General features: G+C 40.2%; 2 protein-coding genes and 1 pseudogene across 2 annotated transcripts; all 3 read left to right on the top strand.

Annotated features, from left to right (window-relative positions):
* Window positions 1-1,591: 1,591 nt before the first annotated feature.
* LOC125314952 (disease resistance protein Roq1-like) lies at window positions 1,592-2,048 on the top strand. The gene is made up of 2 exons (XM_048278471.1): window positions 1,592-1,988; window positions 2,038-2,048. The coding sequence occupies exons 1-2, from the start codon at window positions 1,592-1,594 to the stop codon at window positions 2,046-2,048; spliced, it is 408 nt and encodes a 135-aa protein (XP_048134428.1).
* Window positions 2,049-2,080: 32 nt separating this feature from the next.
* LOC115727935 lies at window positions 2,081-8,940 on the top strand (annotated as a pseudogene).
* Window positions 8,941-14,472: 5,532 nt separating this feature from the next.
* On the top strand, window positions 14,473-16,655 carry LOC115727130 (putative methyltransferase DDB_G0268948). Its single transcript, XM_030657294.2, has 2 exons — window positions 14,473-14,850; window positions 15,796-16,655. The coding sequence occupies exons 1-2, from the start codon at window positions 14,629-14,631 to the stop codon at window positions 16,420-16,422; spliced, it is 849 nt and encodes a 282-aa protein (XP_030513154.2). The 5' UTR covers window positions 14,473-14,628; the 3' UTR covers window positions 16,423-16,655.
* Window positions 16,656-18,513: the final 1,858 nt, after the last annotated feature.

Raw genomic sequence — 18,513 nt, 5'->3', positions numbered from 1 at the left:
TCTCTAGCCTCCGTAAAATTAAAAGCGCTTCAGCGACCTTCTGGTAAATCTTCGAAAGTCTTGGTCGTGGCTTCGATATTAAAGTCACTGACTTGTATCGAGATTTGCGACACATCTTCGTTTCTTGCGAAATTTGCCTCCAGCCGGTACAACGCGTCAGATGAAAAAGTATTTCGAGACCGAGAGAGAGAGAGAGAGGGGAGAGAGGGCTGACCCTACTACGTGCGAATCTCAGATCCTATGGCGATATCAGAGACAGGAACGAGCACTAGCAATCCAAATTGCCAATTCTCGGTACAAAGGGGCTAGAAGAAAAAGATTTCAACAGTGCCTACTAGAGAGAGAGACAGAGAGACCCTGCTAAGTGCCTACTCACTTTCAGGAACGAGCGCCCACAGCACATTGGGAGTTCAAAACCTAGTGTTCCTCAGTTTTTGAAAAATCATTACAATTTGAGTGCTAGTAGTTTAAATGCACAATCAAGGAATATAACTTGTCAAAAAAAATTTGAAGGGTCCTTTCCATAATTTAGATGTAGGAATTTGTTCCATTAACTTAAAAAATTTAGTCTATATGTATTTCAAATATACGCATACAATTATAGACATTATCGAAATATGCACAGGAGTAAAAGATAAGAATTGGAGATTTGCTAGCGTGATCGTGAAATGTAAACTGTTGGGGCTAACAATATCACCTCGAGGGGAATGAATAGATTATTTCAAAACTTTTTCAATTAATTCGCAGATTAATGATTAATATGAAAAAGATCGGGCACATAAATGTTTTACAAAATAGAATCTGAGTGTGTGTGCAGAGCATAATAAAGACAGGAATTACTTATTTTAGAACCGATCAGTCTTAATAGCGAGAGCTATATGACAAGCACGAAGAAGAAAGAAATTGGGCGTGTGAAAAGGTACACCACAAAAAAAAAAAAAAAAGTACACCACCATGTGTACTTTGGCTTCTTGCGAAATTACCCACAGCTGGTACAACGTGCTAGCTGGAAAAAGTATTACAGCAGTGGCTATTCACTGTGCTAAAGGTACATTTTATGAGGAAATATTGACTAGTTAATTGCAATTAATTACAACAAAAGAAAAGTCATCAAGGTGAAGTAAATATATGCTTAGACAATACTTAGTTAGAGCATCTTTCTAGACAATGCAGCAAATCCAATCTGTGCAATACGTTGAGAGTTGATCCGTTAGGGATATTTTGTTATTTTTATATAGGCATAAGGTGAATTTAACATATTGCACTGGGATTTTAATAAGTTTCAACTGTAGATATAGATATAACAATCATAAAGATTTAAATGTTTGAGAATAATCCAAAAGGTCAAAAGTGAATTCAGAGTAGAACCATGTGACAAGCACAGAGAAGAAACTCGAAAAAAAAAAAACAAAAACTTCAATGTTAAAGTCACCGACTTGTATTGAGATCCGCTAAAAACATCGTCGCGAAATTTCTTATACCTAGTACAATTTGCTTGATGAAGGAGTGTTCCAATAGTGCCTATTAGAGAGAGAGAGAGAGAGAGAGAGAGAGGTGACCCTGCTCAGTGCGAAGTTCAGCTCCCAATCCTATGGCGAACTCAGGAAGCAAGTACCAGGTGTTCCTCAATTTTTGTGGGATGGATACCCGTCGTGGATTCACCAACACCCTCTACCATGCCTTGGTAAATGCTGGGATTCATGTTTTCATCGATAATGAAGAGATTCCACGAGGTGAAGAATTTAGCACGGAGCTTCTGCAAGCGATCGACGACTCCAAGCTCTACATAACCATCTTCTCCCCAAACTATGCTTCGAAACACTGGTGCCTCCGCGAGCTTGCGAAGATGGTGGAGAACGCCTTTGGACCTGAAGAAGATGGGAATGAGAAGGTGGAGAGCACCTCTAAACCCGAGGAAGATGGGAATAAGAAGGTGATATTCCCCATCTTTTATAACGTGAAAACTGATGATCTGAAGTCGAACACGGGTTTGTACAGTAAGGCCATATCGGAGTTGGGGGAAAAGAGGAAGGTCAGCACAGAGGTAGTAGAGAAGTGGAGACGGGCTCTCCAGAAAGTCGGTGGCATCCAGGGATGGGAGCTGGACAAATATCGAGGGTAATCATCTAACCGCCACTATTTTAAATCATGAGATATCCTTAAAAATTTGGCTTGGGTTCATCTTTTTTATACTAACTGGATCCATGTGTGTGTGAAGATTCACACTGTATGCTAGAGATTTTGATTATGAAACTGGATGCAGTTGCATTTGTTAACTTCATCTTTTTCGTCTTCTTTTTTTTTTGATACGCAGAAATCTTGATTCTTTTACTTGATTCAAAGATCAAACATTTCTGTTCCTCTTTGCCTTCAACTTAAACTTGTAATGGATGTTCAAGTTTTGAGGGTAATGTTTATGTCAATCTTGTTTTTACTGAGACAATGATATAGTGGATAAATTTTTAGTGTCTTTTTTTTTTTTTGGTAAATAATTTTTAGCGTCTTTGAACACGATGAACATTAAGAAAATGAAATTACAAAACTTAATGTTGCTTAGTGTATTTATTTCGCTAAACAATAAAAAACTTCTTCTCACACAGTTTTCATTGGTCGTTATTCGGCCTTCTTTCCTACATCCAATAATATGAGAAAGGGATACTGCAAACACCATAACTTTCATGTGATGATTAATAGGATTTCATAATTTTTACCGATCTCGTAACATAAGAAGCACTTATTTATATACCCCTTTTGTCAATCTCGTAACATAACAATAATATATTCTGATTATGCCATTCATTCATAAAATGATAGTCTCTTACGTGGGAACAATTCACTATGTGATGTTTGGATTAACATTATTTAAGATAATCTGATTAAAATTAGCTGGCGGTCATATAATAAGTCGATTCCCTCCTAAAGAGTTTCGACCTCACGTTCCCACCCTATTACTTAGTAGATGATCGATCAACGCGCAAGGGAAATGAATTTGCTGCCTTTTCTCAAATGAAACTGCTCAACTTTGTGGCAGCGATTGGGATCTAAGCATGTCGATTGTTGAAGAGGTTGTGACGAAACTCCAGACAAGACAAAGACAAGTGACCGAAGATTTAGTCGGAATGGAGGATCGAATAGCAGCCATGAAAAATTTATTAGACATGGACTCTGGTGATGTGCGGCTCATTGGAATTTGGGGGATGGGCGGCATGGGTAAAACAACACTTGCCCAAATAATCTTCAACGACTTATGTCCTCGCTTTGGAAAAAACTGCAGCTTTCTTGCCGATGTGAGCAGAAGAATGGCAGAAACCGATGGCTTAAACAAGCTACGAAAACAATTATTGTCTGATATATCTTGTTCTAGAGGTGCTGGCCACATTGTTGACCCTGAAGACACAATTTGCAGCAAGAAGGTACTAATTGTTTTGGATGATGTCGACGACAGCGACCAAATCCGAAGCCTAATTGGAGTGAAGTCCTTGTGCTCTGGTACTAGGATAATCGTTACCACTAGGGACAAGAATGTTCTGAATATCAGGGGATTTAAGTATAAAAGCAAGCCCTATGACATGGAAGGGTTGAGCGACAAAGATGCACTTCAACTTTTTAGTAGGCATGCCTTTGATGTTGACTCTCCTCCACCAGATTACTTCACTCTTTCGGAAAAAATTGTCTCTACTACCGGTGGACTACCTTTAGCTCTTCGAGCCATAGGTAAAATGCTTTTTTCGATTAAAGAGAAAAATATATGGGAAGAGAAGCTAGAGGAGCTAGAGAAAATACCTCATGGTAATGTATTGGAAATGCTAGAGATTACCTATAATGCCTTGGAACCGGGCAACAACAGATATTTCTCGACATTGCATGCTTTTTCATCGGTTCTGATAAGATTAATCCAATCTACATGTGGAAAGCTTGTAGGTTTGGCCCAAAGTATGCTATTGGTGTCCTTATTAACAGGTGCATGATAAAGGTTTTAGACAATAATACATTTTGGATGCATGACCAATTTAGAGATCTTGGAAGGACAATTAATAGTCGAGAGTGCAGCAGGTTATGGGCCCCAGATGACATCATTCGCGAATTAACATCAAACGAGGTAAAGTATGGCCAAATTTGAATTGAAAATTGCTCAACCTGGTCTGTTTCGTTTTTTAATTCTCTTCGACGTGATGAATGTTTCAACAAATTCCCGCTCCTGCTCCTCATTGTCATTGGCAGATCAACACAAGCGTTGAAGCACTGTATTGCAAAGGCCTACCATTGAAGGAGGTTGATAGGGATATAACTGTCACTTCGAAGCAAATTAAACGGTTTCCACGTCTTCGGCTGCTGTGGTTGGTTGACATGGCCTGCCAAGGCGACTTTACGGGCTGTCTTTCCAAGTTGAAATGGATCGGTTTGACTTACGATGATCCACGGTTGTTTATGGCAACCAATTTGAATCCAAAAAACGCGGTTGTGATGCGAATTTGTGTCGAGGGGGTGAGGGAAGATGCGGTCATAAGCCTAGTTGAGGTATGTTAGAATCCCCCTCAGTCTAATTTTCTCATCCAATCAAGGACAAAATTTAATGAATTTACGGTCTAATTTTCTCATTTAGTGTGAGGACCAAATGACAAACAATACGAGTTGGGACCCTAAATCCATATTTATTTCTCGTAAGAACATCCAATTTTTTGTCCTGATGTTTCATTGGCTTTTGTAGGGTGCAAAGAAGCTGAAGGCTCTCACTCTTTCACGTATTTGGTCGCTACATAGGACACCAACCTTTTCCCAACACTCCGTTTTAGAGAAGTTGAGTTTTATCGAATGCCGAAATTTGAAGGAAATTGATTGCTCTGTTTGGAAATTGACGTGTCCGACTCACTTGACTATTTCTTGGAGTCGCGAACTTGAAAAATTGCCTGAACAAATTGGCAAACTAAAGAGTCTTCAGGACCTCTCTATCGTAGGTTGCGGGAGATTGAGGGAACTCCCCGACTCGGTTTCAAAATTGAAGTTGTTGACGAATCTGAAACTATTGCACACGGGAATTACAGGATTGCCGGATTCCATTGATAGACTACAAAGCCTGTCATCTCTCGATCTACTTGATTGTGATGAGATCCAAGAGTTGCCGAAGCTCCCCGGGAGTTTGACCACTCTATGGTTTGGATCAAAATCGCTGCGGACTGTCCCCGACCTCTCAAACCTTACTAATCTAGTTGAACTGTGGCTATCCGATGGCTCTGAATTTCCTGTAAAATCGAATATAATTCAACCTTGCAACTTGCCGTGGATTGGGGGGCTATCCAAACTGAGGAAGCTGCGCTTGTGCCTTTTAAACGTCCACACAACGTCTACTGATTGGGCTTCTCTTGCTCTGCTAGAAGAACTTACTCTCGAAGGACTAGACTTGCAAAAGCTGGAACAACTTCCGTCAAACTTGAGAGTTCTAGTGCTGGATAACACTCGAGTGGAGCAAGTAGAACTCCATGAGCTGCGTCGGTTGGAAGGGTTGACTATCGGAAGGTGTGAGGCCGTCAAGAGATTATCCATTCCTCCAAGTTTGAGAAAACCGAGACATGCCGAGGTGTCTTCTTGCGACAAGCTAGTTGAAGTTCAATTTCTCGGTGTCTTCGAATCGATGGAGGTATTGGACATTAGTGAATGCAAATCTTTGGAGAGGTTGGTTTGTCTGTCGTCGTCGGAGGAGGAGGCAGGGTGGAATGAGCTGCAAACTCCCGAGTTGAGTGATGGTGGGAAGAGAGTGTCCCTTGTCTCGAGCTCCCTAAGGATGCTTCAAAGACTCATCCCGAGCACGTGCCCGGAGCTACATGAGATTCAATTTGTTTCAGCGTTGGAATCATTGATAATGTTTGAAGTTGGAGAGTGCATTTCGTTAAAAAGGATAGGCGGTTTGTCAAATTTGAAGAATTTGGAATATTTATATTTTAGAGACTGCAAGAGCCTGCAGGTTGTGGAGGGCATTGACGAGTTGGAGCGTTTGGGGCGGTTGCTATTTTTTAGGTGCAGATCAATGGGAAAGATTATCGATGCATCAAGCTCAAAAATACCAAATGAGTGCTACATAGAGATAAAGGATTGTGGGGAGTTACCCAACACCGGTCCCGGTTCGTCGTATTCAAGTATCACTTGGAAGCGTTACAGAAAGAAGATTCTGAATGCAGCAACACAAGCGTCGGACTCGGGTCCATCGGAACAGGTGCGCCTTCTTTCTATTCATAGATCATCACTGTTTCTTTTGCTTTATTCGTTTTTTTTTTTTCTGCTTTATTCTATACTCTCATCACTCACCATCTGACTGAGAATATCTACTTTCCTTCTTCCTATTTATGCTTTTAGTTCATTCTGTGTTTATCACAATTACTCAAGTTGACATGGAACCTATTTTTAACGCCCCCCAAAATTGATGATGAAACTTCGTTTAGTCGATATTGCACAATAGGATTATGCAATCTAACAAAATCATGATATACCAGAAAATTAAACAAAAAATAGATTCAACGCACCCCAATTTGCATAGTTTTGTCCAAAGAGTTCCACCAGAAGAGTAACAATGATGGACCCGCCACAAATTAGGAGACCCTGACATAAAAAACAATGTCTCGATTCCAAGCTCCAATTCCACCCAATCCACATCCAGTGTATCGCTCAACCTCAAATACTGTTTTTCTCAAACTAAAACTCATGCAGAGAACCTCAACAATTTTCAATAATACCAAAAAGATTTGAAAATGGGGTTAAAACACGTCCTGCGCATGTCCTTTGCGCTAGGCTAGGTGGTCCAAGCTCGATCCAGTATGGCTTGACTCTCGAGCGTCTTTGCAAGCGTTCGGAAATAATCCTCTGAACGCCCATACACGTGGGAATCTTGGTCAATACTCGTGACATTCTCGACAAATCTCCACATTGGTTTGAGTACACACGGGCTGACCATGTAAATTACCAACAGCATGTGAAAGATCAAATCGAGTACGACACATGATATATGCTCCACTTCCTTACTACTACACAATGACAACTTGAATGATGTCTTAAATGAGCAGCAAGAGGGATATTCACAAATATTACCAACTACATGTCGTGGTCCTTCAACTTTTCTCACCTGACTTCTCCGAGTTATTCTCAACATTCCCAATTTTTCTTAATCTCTTCGCACCTCTATATGAGACACCTCCTCTGTTTCTCCCAAATTCCCCAACTACCTTCACATTCAGCTTACCTTCACTTTCGCAGTCATCTCGCGGATCTCCGCCGGTTTGCTCCATGGGCGATAACGATGCGGACAATGATGTCAACAAGGAAGGCGATGGTGACGAGGACAGGATGAGGCCGAGGAAGAAGCTGAAAAGGAGGTTAGAGATCACAACCTAAAACTCAGCTGAAATCTATTCTCAGTTCAAAATTCGTGCTGTTTTTTTGAAAAGCTGAAATTAAATCTAGCAATAGTTGTTGCTCTAGATCGCGAGCTTGCTGGAATTAAAAATTGGTGATTGAAGAAATTAATATCGAAAGTGCGGGTTTTCAATTTAAAGAAGGGCTTTCTGCACATGTCCTCTGCTTTGCCATACTTTCTTCAAATCTGAGTATCTACTGATTGAGAGAAAAAAAAAAAGTAACAAAAACAGTCACATTACAATTCCTATTAGTCAACTTGAATGGAATTTTCGACCCCCTCCTCCTCCTCCTCCCCCCCGGGAACCCCCCCCAAAAAAAAAAAAACCTTGAACTTAATTAAGGGATTATGTTTGATTCTTACTAGTTGATTGCATTTGGATGTTCAAATTAGGTGAATTAATCCCATACGATATTTGAGGACTTTGACCTTTTCTTGTTAAGATGTATGATCCACCTTAAACATGATATTTTTCAAACGCCCCTCTCCTCAGCAAGATGACAGTGATGACTACAACAACAATGGATACAACGACGACAAGGAAGACAATGGCGATGAAGAAGACGACGCGGGCGATTAGGAAGAGAATGCACATGAGGTTTTTTAGTTGTCTCAAAGGCCTCCACAGGTTCATTCCATGGCCAAGAACGATGAGGAGGAGGAAGCCAAAAGGCGAAGGCGAATTGATGGCAACAACAAGAAAGAGGAAGAGAGCGATGGTGAAGAAGCCAAAGAGGAGGTAAAAGACCACAACCCAAAACTCGGCTGAAATATGTTTTCTCCGATAAAATTCGTGCTGATTTTTTCAAATGCTGGAATTAAATCTGTCAATAGTTATTTTTCTAGATCGCAAGCTTGCTGTAACTAAAAACTATGATTGAAGAAATTGATATTGAAACTGTCAGTGTTCAAACTAAAGAAGAGCTTTTTGCACATGGTCGTCCCTGCTTTGCCTGACTTTCTTCAAATCTAAGTATGTACTGATTGAGAGGAAAAAAAAGTAATAAAAAGAGTCACGTTGTTAGCACATAATTTTAAGGCAAAAGCAGGTCGCGACACACATCAGCAATTTTTATTAGTCAATTTGGACGGTATTAAGGGATTGATTCTTTCTAGTGGCTTGCATTTGGGTGTTCAAACTAGAGAATAATGTCATACGATGTTTGAGGACTGTGACCTTCTCTTGTTAAGATGTTTAATCCACCTTAAACATGATATTTTTCATACCTCCCTCTATTCAACAAGATGACAGTGATGACTCCAACGACAATGAATATGATGACGACAACAAGGAAGGCAACGGCGATGAAGAAGACCATGGGGGCGACCACAACAGCGAGGACGATAACGGCGACTAGGACGGCAATGCGCATGAGGTTTTGTAGTCGTCTAGCGGGCCTCTACAGGTTCATTTCATGGACAACAACGATGAGAAGGAGGAAGGCGAAAGGCGAAAGCGAATCGATGGCTATGACGAGAAAGAGGAAGAGAGCGATGGTGAAGAAGCCGAAGAGGAGGTAAGAGATGAAACAGAATGACTACTAGTTGAGAGAGTGTCAATGCCCATATCCTTCCGATCTCGAGAGCTGATCGGCGAAACCACCTTAGTTTATTGTCTCTTTCATTTCTTATAAGGTTTTATTATTTTCCTTTCCAAATGTTCAGATGTTATTCACTCCTTTCTTTTCTCTCCATAACATGAAAATGTTGGGCAAGTGCCCTATTCATTCCGTGAATTTGTTTGGATTTTACATATCAATCTATTTCGAGTCAGTGTATGCATCTCATTAGGTCAAGATGTGCCCCGTAGAAACATGCTTTATGAATCTGTCTTCGCTAATATTGTTCCAGACTCATTGGTTTACCACTCCAGGACACTGAATAATCATAAAAACAAGACGAATGTTCTTTTCCCAAACCAAATCCTTCTTTGTCCTTGGCCATTTCGGCAAATAGGTGATTCCCGGAATTCTTCCCATTGAAGGCTTTTTAGCGTTGATCACATTATGGACCGACTCCAATTTTCTCCTTAATTCAGGTCCAACTTTAATTAGGGCTTCTTGTCCAGCACAAATTGTAATTTCTCTCTCTGCCTCCATTTTGACTCGTTTTTAAAGTTTGCATACAGGAACATCTCAGTAGGAAAGGAATTAACGTATTCAAATCTCACCCTCAATCTCAGATACAAATCTCTCCATGTTGAGGTGATGGCTTTGCAAAATCATAACGAATTGCAGTGCCTTCTTAAGTGATACTTATTTCGCGAATTCTATTCAACTGGCAGGGATCGATCCTATTTCCCAGCCAGTAGCTTGCCTTTGTACCGACTGTGCCCATCAATGGAGTGACTAGGGAAACCGCCCGATGTCTTAGGATAGACATAGATCCTCATAGGGTTACTACCTTTATGATTTTGATAACCAAAGGAAAAATAATAAGAGCATTCTATTTTTATCTACCGTATCGTGGAATTTATTACGATTTTGTTTGAGGAAACTTAAATGTTCAGCCTTTCTCATGTTAAAAGGAAAAATAATGACATCAAAGTAAAAACATTACTATCTTAAATTTAATTTGATAACAATAATTCAAATGATTCAGATGACCTAATTATCCACAGGAAAATTATCAGCAAAAGTCAAAAGCATATTGCTTCTATGACAATTCAGTCTTAAATCTTTCAATTTAGCCAATTTAGTCATAAACTTTTTAACGATTTGCAAATGTAACTCTTCCAGCCAACTTTGACCAAAAATCGCTGACGTTGATGTCGATAGTATCACACAGGATAGCTGGCAATAACTTTATAATTTTTTTAGTATTCTGAAATTTTTATAAAGTTCTTATTTTTCATTTTCTTTCTTTTTTTTTTCCTTATCAAGTCCGGCGAGGGTCGCCAACCAACCCTTGCGGGTCATAGGCAAGGGTCAGCCAAACCTTGAGACCATAGGTGAGGGCCAGCAACCCTCATCAACCGCTAGGCAAGGGCCACAACCCTTGCCAGGCTTATAAAAAAAATAAGAAAAATAAAAAATAAAAATTTATAATACATTCAGATAATTTTTAAATTATATTAAAGTTATTTACGTAAGTGCCGATCATGCCAATTAGGATGGTAGGCGTCTTCATCAATGATTATAGGCCAAAAAAGGGACTATATTGGTAAAACATTAAAATGTTTAGGACTAAATTGACCAATTGTAAACTGAATAGGCATAAATGCAATAAATTTAGGACTTTTTTTGCAATTCTCCAAATGTCCACAGGGATATAATTTTAAATGTTGTTGTAAAATACGAAAAAGTCAATGGTTAATAGCTAAAGAAAGAAAGACATCATTCAAACATATTCCCTACAGTGAAATATGGAGCAGCAACCGCGAAATTGAAGACTAGTAGTTGATTTAACAATATTTGCCTTGATTCATTAGCGAGTTGTAGATTAGTATTTATGACGAAAGAAATTGAGAAGCACCGTTTCGTTAACACCACCAAAAAAGCATGAGATAATTCTAATAAAAAGTTTGAAGTGCCCTTATCTTCTCAAATAATGACATAAAGTAGACCTTGTTTTAAATAAGGGTTCAAAGTGGACCTTATTTCAATTAAGGCCCAGAAGAGCCCTCTTTATTTCAAAGACAGAAGAGAGGTGTAATTTCGTCATTTACTTTTTAAACTTTTTTTCGTTTTCTTTTCCTTTTTTTTGTTTTTTTCTTTTTTCTTTTTACCCTTCCCCTCCCCCTCTCCCCGGGGCCAAGCAGGGGTCGCCCACACAGACCGCGCGAGGGACCCTCGCTCGGCCTAGGGCAGCCCTCTCCCTTGCCCGCCCAAGCAAGGGTAGCCCCCCGCCTAACGGCGAGATTCACTTCAACGATGTTGGGGTTATCATTGGCTCTGATGCTACGTGGATTGGTCACTTTCTTCATCGGCTTCATTCTAATGCCATGGAAGCTTGGGTCGATGATGTTCTTATATGTGGCCGGGATTGTCTCAAGCCTCTCGCCTCTGGCCTCACTTAGGCGGGCGAGGGCGGCCCATGCCCTCGCGTGGCCTTGCCGACCTAGGCTAGGGTTACCTTCGGTGTCGTCGGGCAAGGATCACTCCGGCTTGGGCTAGGCGGGCGATCATTGCCTGACAACCACGACCTCTACCAGTGGCTTAGTGATGACAAGGGGAGGGGAGAGGGAAAAAAGAAAAAGGAAACGGGAAAAGGAAAAAATAGAAAAAGAAAAAAGAAAGAAAGGAAAATAATTCATAAAAGTAAATGACCAAAATGATATTCGGACAGACCCTTTTTCGAAACAATGAGGCAACTTCATGTGCTTATTTGAAAGAAAGTTCACTTCGAGCCCTTATTTGAGAAAACGAAGGCACTTCAAGTTCTTATTTAAAATTTTTCCAAAGAGGACAACAATTGCGGATGAAAAGAAAAATGAACATGTTAAGAAAACATGCACACACATTTATGTCTCGGGAGATATAAATAAAAAAATTTCAATTTAAACTTGGAAAAGGATAGTTATCTAAGGATTTATCTTATTTATTATCTTCGTTACATCAAATTAGAAATTTGTTCCCGGTTCAATCTTTTATGATTATCACTCATAAACACGGTTGTTCCAACAAAGGCGAAAGCCTATATTTGTTTTCCGACCGGAAAATAACCAAAAAAGTCACAAACCTATTGCATTTTTATCAATTTAATGCTAACATTTTAATTATGCCAATTGAATCATAAAACTTCTCACATTTTGCTAATCGAATTCATTTAGTCAATTTTGGCCAAAAATCACCGACATGGACATCAATCGTCCTACTTGATATCACCAGCGTTGACGTAGATAATTTTATATATTTATTATTGGCTCTTTTCATGGATCCGGGCGAGGCCATTCCGGGCCAGATCTAGGCAAGGCGGCCTTGCTCGCGGCGGTAATGGCCTCGTCCAAATTTAGTCGAGGACATCCCAACCCTTGCTAACGGCCGGTGGGGGCTCGGCAACCCTTGCAGGCCACAATGAAAAAGAAAAGAAGGAAAAAAGAAGAAAACATAAAATATGAAATAATTAAAATGATTGTAAAAATATTTAAAATTTAAAAAAAAAATCGCTCACATTGACGTTGGTCGTCCTACGTAGGATGGCTAGCGTCGACATGAGCCATTTTAAGCCAAAATCACCATGATGGATTCAGTTGGCAAAACGCGAAATTGTCTAAAATTTAATTGGCACAATTAAAATGTTTAGAATTGAATTGGCTAAAATCCATTTTATGGTGTAGCCGTTTATGACCTCCCGAGCAGTCAAATGATACGTCATCAGGTGATTAACTATTTATCCCCCTCAAGCCCTTTGCGACTTGATTAGCTCTTAAGCTTTGAACTTGCATTCATTAAACTCTTCTAAGTGAATGGCAGTTAGTATTTTCAGGCCTGGACAAAAATTTCTCCTTTTGATTGTCTCTTTAAAAAGTTTTACACTAGATTCCCATGGAATGTACAAGATCGGTCAACAAAATGACCACATAAAATTATAGTAATGCAACAAAAACATGGTGGGATCCTTGAAACTAAAGCCGACACAATTCGCGCGTACACACGTTTATCACACGGAAATAGATTTACGCAACTGAACGGGAATAGAACATCATTGAGAGCAAAGATTATGCAAAACGTATCTGACCAAATATCACACGCACGCACGCACACAACCCATAATAGTCTAGTTTAAAAAACGTGCGAAGTTAAAGAGTAACGTCTATATCAAATTGTCTATTGTAATGATAATGATGCCTGGGATTGAACCAGACGCACTCTTGCTAGGTTTTGGCTAGCTAGGACTCTTCAAGGCCAACAATGATCACAAGTGCGCAAAGGGCCAAACATATCCCAAAATTATTGTCACGATCGATCACGAATGGGGAAAAGATGTCCCAAAAAATTCTTGTTACTTCGTCTGTTTGCATTAGTCTAGTCCAAATTAGAACCAAGTAATTTTGTCTTTTGTAGTGCTTGATCTTGTCGTGTTCGTCTTGTGCATCCAAAAGCCGAAGAAAACTAATGTGAGATCAAATAAAGTTATTGGGGTCAACGTGTTGAGCGAATTCGGATCCCCTAATATTGGGGATCCATGTTAGGGGTAACATAACCCCTCATCGGGCTGTCCATTTCTCATTGGACTGTTAACAATCAATCGCGTCAATCAAAACAAATTTTCCCTTCCAAAATTTGAATTGACTGATTATTGACCGTCTAATAGGAAATGGACGATTCGATAAGAGGTTATGTTATCCCTAATATGAATCCCCAATATTAAGGGATCCATGTCCCATGTTAAGCAGATTCGGATTTTAACAGAAACCATCATAAAGTTGTATAGATCTCGCGCTATTATGGGAATAAAATATATGGTCACGTGGCATAGAGATTTGTTTGTGCATTTGGCGTTTGTGGCCACTGGTCAGAACTTTTAATCCGCCCGTAGTTTTCATTTCCTATAACTTTTACAATAAACGAAGCAAAGATCAAGATAATGATTTGCTGTCATCTTCTAGGCCGCAGCAATCGATTTGCGGCCAATGCATACCAAAATGAATAAATTTTTTATTTTCTTATGTTTATCGTTGTAGCAGGTGAGGTTGGACAGGGCGTCGGCTCTCAACTTCATGTGCCCTTGCTAGACTAGAGGACAGCCGAGACTTTTGATAGCGACCGACAGTTCTAAGTAAGACGACATACATATCAGTGAAATCAGTAATTTCTTGTCAAAATTAGCCAGAAATACTCTATTAGCAAATCGTCAAAATATTTAGGACTAAATTGGTCAAATTAAAAAATTTAAAATTAAATTCATACCCGCACAACATATTTATGGCCTTTTTCTTTTTTTAATAATTATCACACTTAAAGTGTGAAAAAGTACATCTTCATGCGTTTATTTGATGGCAAAAAGGGTCAAATTCAAATATGTGAAAAGGTACATCTGTAATCATTATGTCCTCCACCTTATTATTTCTAAATCCTTCCACTTTATTGACCATAAAATTGGAAGATTCACCTACTGAGAAATTGCCTATGAGCGTTTTTGGTGGGCAAATGGGGTTGAATTGGAATATTGGAGTGTTAAGCGAGTCAATGATGATTAGGAAATTGCATCATTTGTTAATTGTTCCACACTCTTCTTTTTTTCCAAATACTGGGAAAGTTTACAGTTGAATATTATGGAGTGCAATGAAGAGAGCAGAAACCCTCTTCATACCCGCAAGGCAAAGAAGCAGGCAAGCAGAGGCAGATCGAGAGGAGATGGCGGGTCTGTTCGACAAGCAAGCCGAGATCTACGTTGACGCTCGTCCGACATACCCGGCACACTGGTACTCCATGCTCGCTTCTCGCACTCCTCGCCACTCCCTCGCCTGGGACGTCGGCACCGGCAATGGCCAAGCTGCCCTCGGCGTCAGTCCTCTCTCTCTCTCTCTCTCTCTGTGCAAGATTAGTAGCGAGTTTAATGTTCTGTCTTGATACGATGGAACCCAACATTGGTGTGAGCAGATCTTCTGGATTTTGCTAAAAAAAGGGGGGTTGGGAGATCTTGCGAAACCCGTCACTTTTTTATGAACTATACATATCAAATGCATGCCTCGCTGAAGAGGAATTTGGAGGAGCATCATTCATTCCTGCACTCACGTTGTATGAACATCGTCCTTTCTCTTTGCTTTTGGAGGTAATTGACTAGACATAGGGTGTAGAGAATGAGTGAGGTTAGCTCATCCTGGGTGAATTTCAGGACTTTCGCTTCACTTCACTTCTACATTTACCAGAATCTTCAAACACTTTGGTATAATCAGGCGGCGGCGGAGCATATTCCGATTGATAAGGGTGTTGGCGTGGATGAGTAGATCACACATGTATTATCGTTTATTTCGGCTTGGATTTATTGCAAGAGGCTGCGTTTAACTCCTCATGGATAATGAGAAGTTGATTCATTTGACTTGATTTTGTTTGGTTTGGGGCTAGGATTGGCGGTGTTTTGACATACTAATCACTAACTGAAGGTGGTCATCCTCCAGTTCCTCGTAATTTATCTCAAGTCCTTCATGTTGGTTTGAATGTGAACGTTAAAACTGCACTTCAACCCCTGTCTGAGTGTCTTCCAAGCTCCTTTTGCCCTGTGTATTTTCATATCAAATGGGTTTCTCTTTCCTTCTCTTTGCTTTTATGATGATTGATCTTCCACCAAAGTCTACATTGTCTTGTTTTCTTATCAAATTTATCAAGTAGGATAAAATAATCGTCACTGACCTTCAATTTCAAAGCTCAGCTTCTATCGTTACTTCCAGATTGTTCTTGTCACTTACAACTCTGTTCATATGCCCTGCCCTGCACTTGCTTGTGGAATAGGTAGCCGGTCACTACGACCAGGTGATTGCCACTGACACGAGCGCAGCCCAGCTAAAATGTGCGATGCAGCATCCGAGGGTCTGCTACTTCCACACCCCTTTGCCCATCTCCAACGACGAAATCATGTCCTTATTCGGAGGGGAAAATTCAGTGGATTTGATTACAGTGGCTCAAGCAGTGCACTGGTTCGACCTGCCCAATTTCTACTCCCTCGCAACCCATCTGCTCCGGAAGCCGGGAGGCATGATCGCAGTGTGGTGCTACAACGATGTCGAAGTGAGCCCTATGTTCGATCCAGCCATGAAACGCTTCCACGATACTACACTGCCCTTTTGGGACCCCAACATAAAGCACATATTCGATGGTTACAAGAGACTCCCTTTCCCATTCGAGAGCGTGGGCTTGGGATGCGAAGGTGAGCCGTTGCCGCTGGACATACTGAAGGAGCTCTCTTTCGAAGGGTTTCTGAGGATGCTAAGGTCATGGTCCGCAGTCACTACGGCTAAGGAACAAGGTGTTGATTTGTTATCAGAAGGCGTGGTGAGAGAGCTTGAGGATGCATGGGGAGGTCATGATCTGGTCAGGTGCATTGTGTACAAGGCTTTCATGCTTGCCGGCACAGTGTGAGCTGCAAATGTCTGTGTCCTCTTTTCGACTTCTTCACATTAGAATTGAACCGGCACGGGCGGTTCCAATGATCCTTTTGATTGCCATTTTTTCACAACCTGAGAACTAAAGAAACCTTAGCTCAGACCTTGTGTGCTGAGCTGAATATGCATATACTCTGGCTTATCTCTGTCAAGCGTGTCAAACTTAGGTGGGGAAGGAATGATGTCGGATAGAATTATGTACTTGGGGTTCTTTTTTCCTCTAAAACATATGGCTAGATGGCTATGACTGTAGGTTGAAAGAGTGGTGAATGCCAATATCCCTCCGGTCTCAACGGAAAAGGTGCGAAACCTGCTTTGTTTTCCGTCTCCTTCAGTTCTAATCAGGTTTTATCATTTTCCTTTTCATTGGTTGAAAGGCCGATTCGCTCTCCATCCATGACCAGACAATCATATGCAAGTGCCTTATTTATTTCACGCATTGTTTGGAATTTACTTTGTAATCTGTTCCGATTTGGGGCATGCATTTCTAATTACGTTGGCGAAGAGGTCCCCCGAGAAACATGCTTCAAGAACATGTCTTTGCTGATATTGTTCAAGACTCATTGATTTACCACTTGACACTTCTAAGTAGGGCTTCTTGTCCAGCACCAAAGTGTAATTCAACTCTACCACCAATTAAACATGAACAGGAACATCTCATTAGGATGTGATGGCCTTCCAAATGACAAATTAAAGATTGCCAATTTTTACTGCTCAGTTTTCGTTCGTTAAAAACTTTGCCTCTACCCAAATCAAATACAATCCTTGCTATTCAAATTCATGAATGCAATTTCACAAAGCTTAGTGGCCAATATTTTGTTAAAAAAAAAAAACATTGAAAAACGCTTGCAAAAGAATGAACCAAATTCCATGCACGATTGATATTTGGCAAAAAAGAAATCATCAATCGTCAATGAATTAAACGAGAACGTATGCAAAAGAAAAAGGTAAGTCAAAGGTTCCATGGGGACAGAAACATAGCTTACTTTGAACGTTTGTATCCTCCTTTGGTATGACCTTAAGCAGCAGTCCAAAGTAACAGAAAAGAAGGGTTCCAAGAACAAGACTTCATATAATTAGAGAGAAGAGATTTCATACAAAACCAAAACGAACCACATTGCCATCCTAAGTGATATTTATTTCGTGCTCGCTCTCTTCAACTGGTGGGGATCGGTCCACCTTCCCACTCGAGTCGGCAGTAGCCCATCTTTGTACTGATTGGATCCATCTATGGAGTAATTAGTGAAATCACCCGATACCTCGGATAGACATAGATCCTCGTATGGTTACTACAATAGTCCCTGCTGCACACTTTGATGGACTCCCCCAGCCGGATCACTCAGAGCTTCTTCCACTGAATCAACGCCAAGTCGTGCTTGTCTTCCCCGCCACAGCTCCTCTTCCCCGCTGCGGCTCCTCTTATCAAACTTGGGAACTCATTGCATTTCCATCACTGATGCGTTCTCGATCGCGCACTTTTTGTACTTCCCAAAGAGTATACACGTTGTCAACTCTATAATAGATATAGAATAGTAACATTTCGATGTAATATTTGTAAAAGATGTTGAGATTATTACTTGCGGTATTCAAAGTTCAATTCTTATATAGATGAGTATAATTTTTAGGTGAATCCTAATAGGAAATAGCTTTGATATGTTCAAGCCCGAGAGCATCCTGATAGGGAAAGGGTTGCGAGTCTTAGGACTCAACATTCAATTACGATCCTTAAGAGTTATTAGGTTTCGCGATTGGTGTTTCACAGATAATGGCTTCACCTCAATGAATTCACGTAGATGTCCTCGTTCTGAACAGAATGTGTACCCGAAAAATTAGCATTGCTTGGAGTAACTTGTCCTTTTGATGCTAACTCATGGTTTGGAGCTTTTAGCAATTGAAATTTGACCTAAAGGCCAAATAATCGTGGGATATAGTATGATACTTGTTTGGGGAAAACTTTTTTTTTTTTTTGGGGGTCGAAGTTTGTGGTAATTTAAAAGGTTTTAAATTGTACTTACAACACGTTTCGTCTTTTTTAAATTAAAAGTAAAAGTTATTAATTGACATTTAA

This window comes from Rhodamnia argentea, chromosome 1, assembly GCF_020921035.1.
Source record: "Rhodamnia argentea isolate NSW1041297 chromosome 1, ASM2092103v1, whole genome shotgun sequence".
In the NCBI taxonomy this organism is placed as follows: domain Eukaryota; kingdom Viridiplantae; phylum Streptophyta; class Magnoliopsida; order Myrtales; family Myrtaceae; genus Rhodamnia; species Rhodamnia argentea.
The sequence above is the reverse complement of the archived record's forward strand: the minus strand, read 5'-3'. Positions and strand labels throughout refer to the sequence as shown.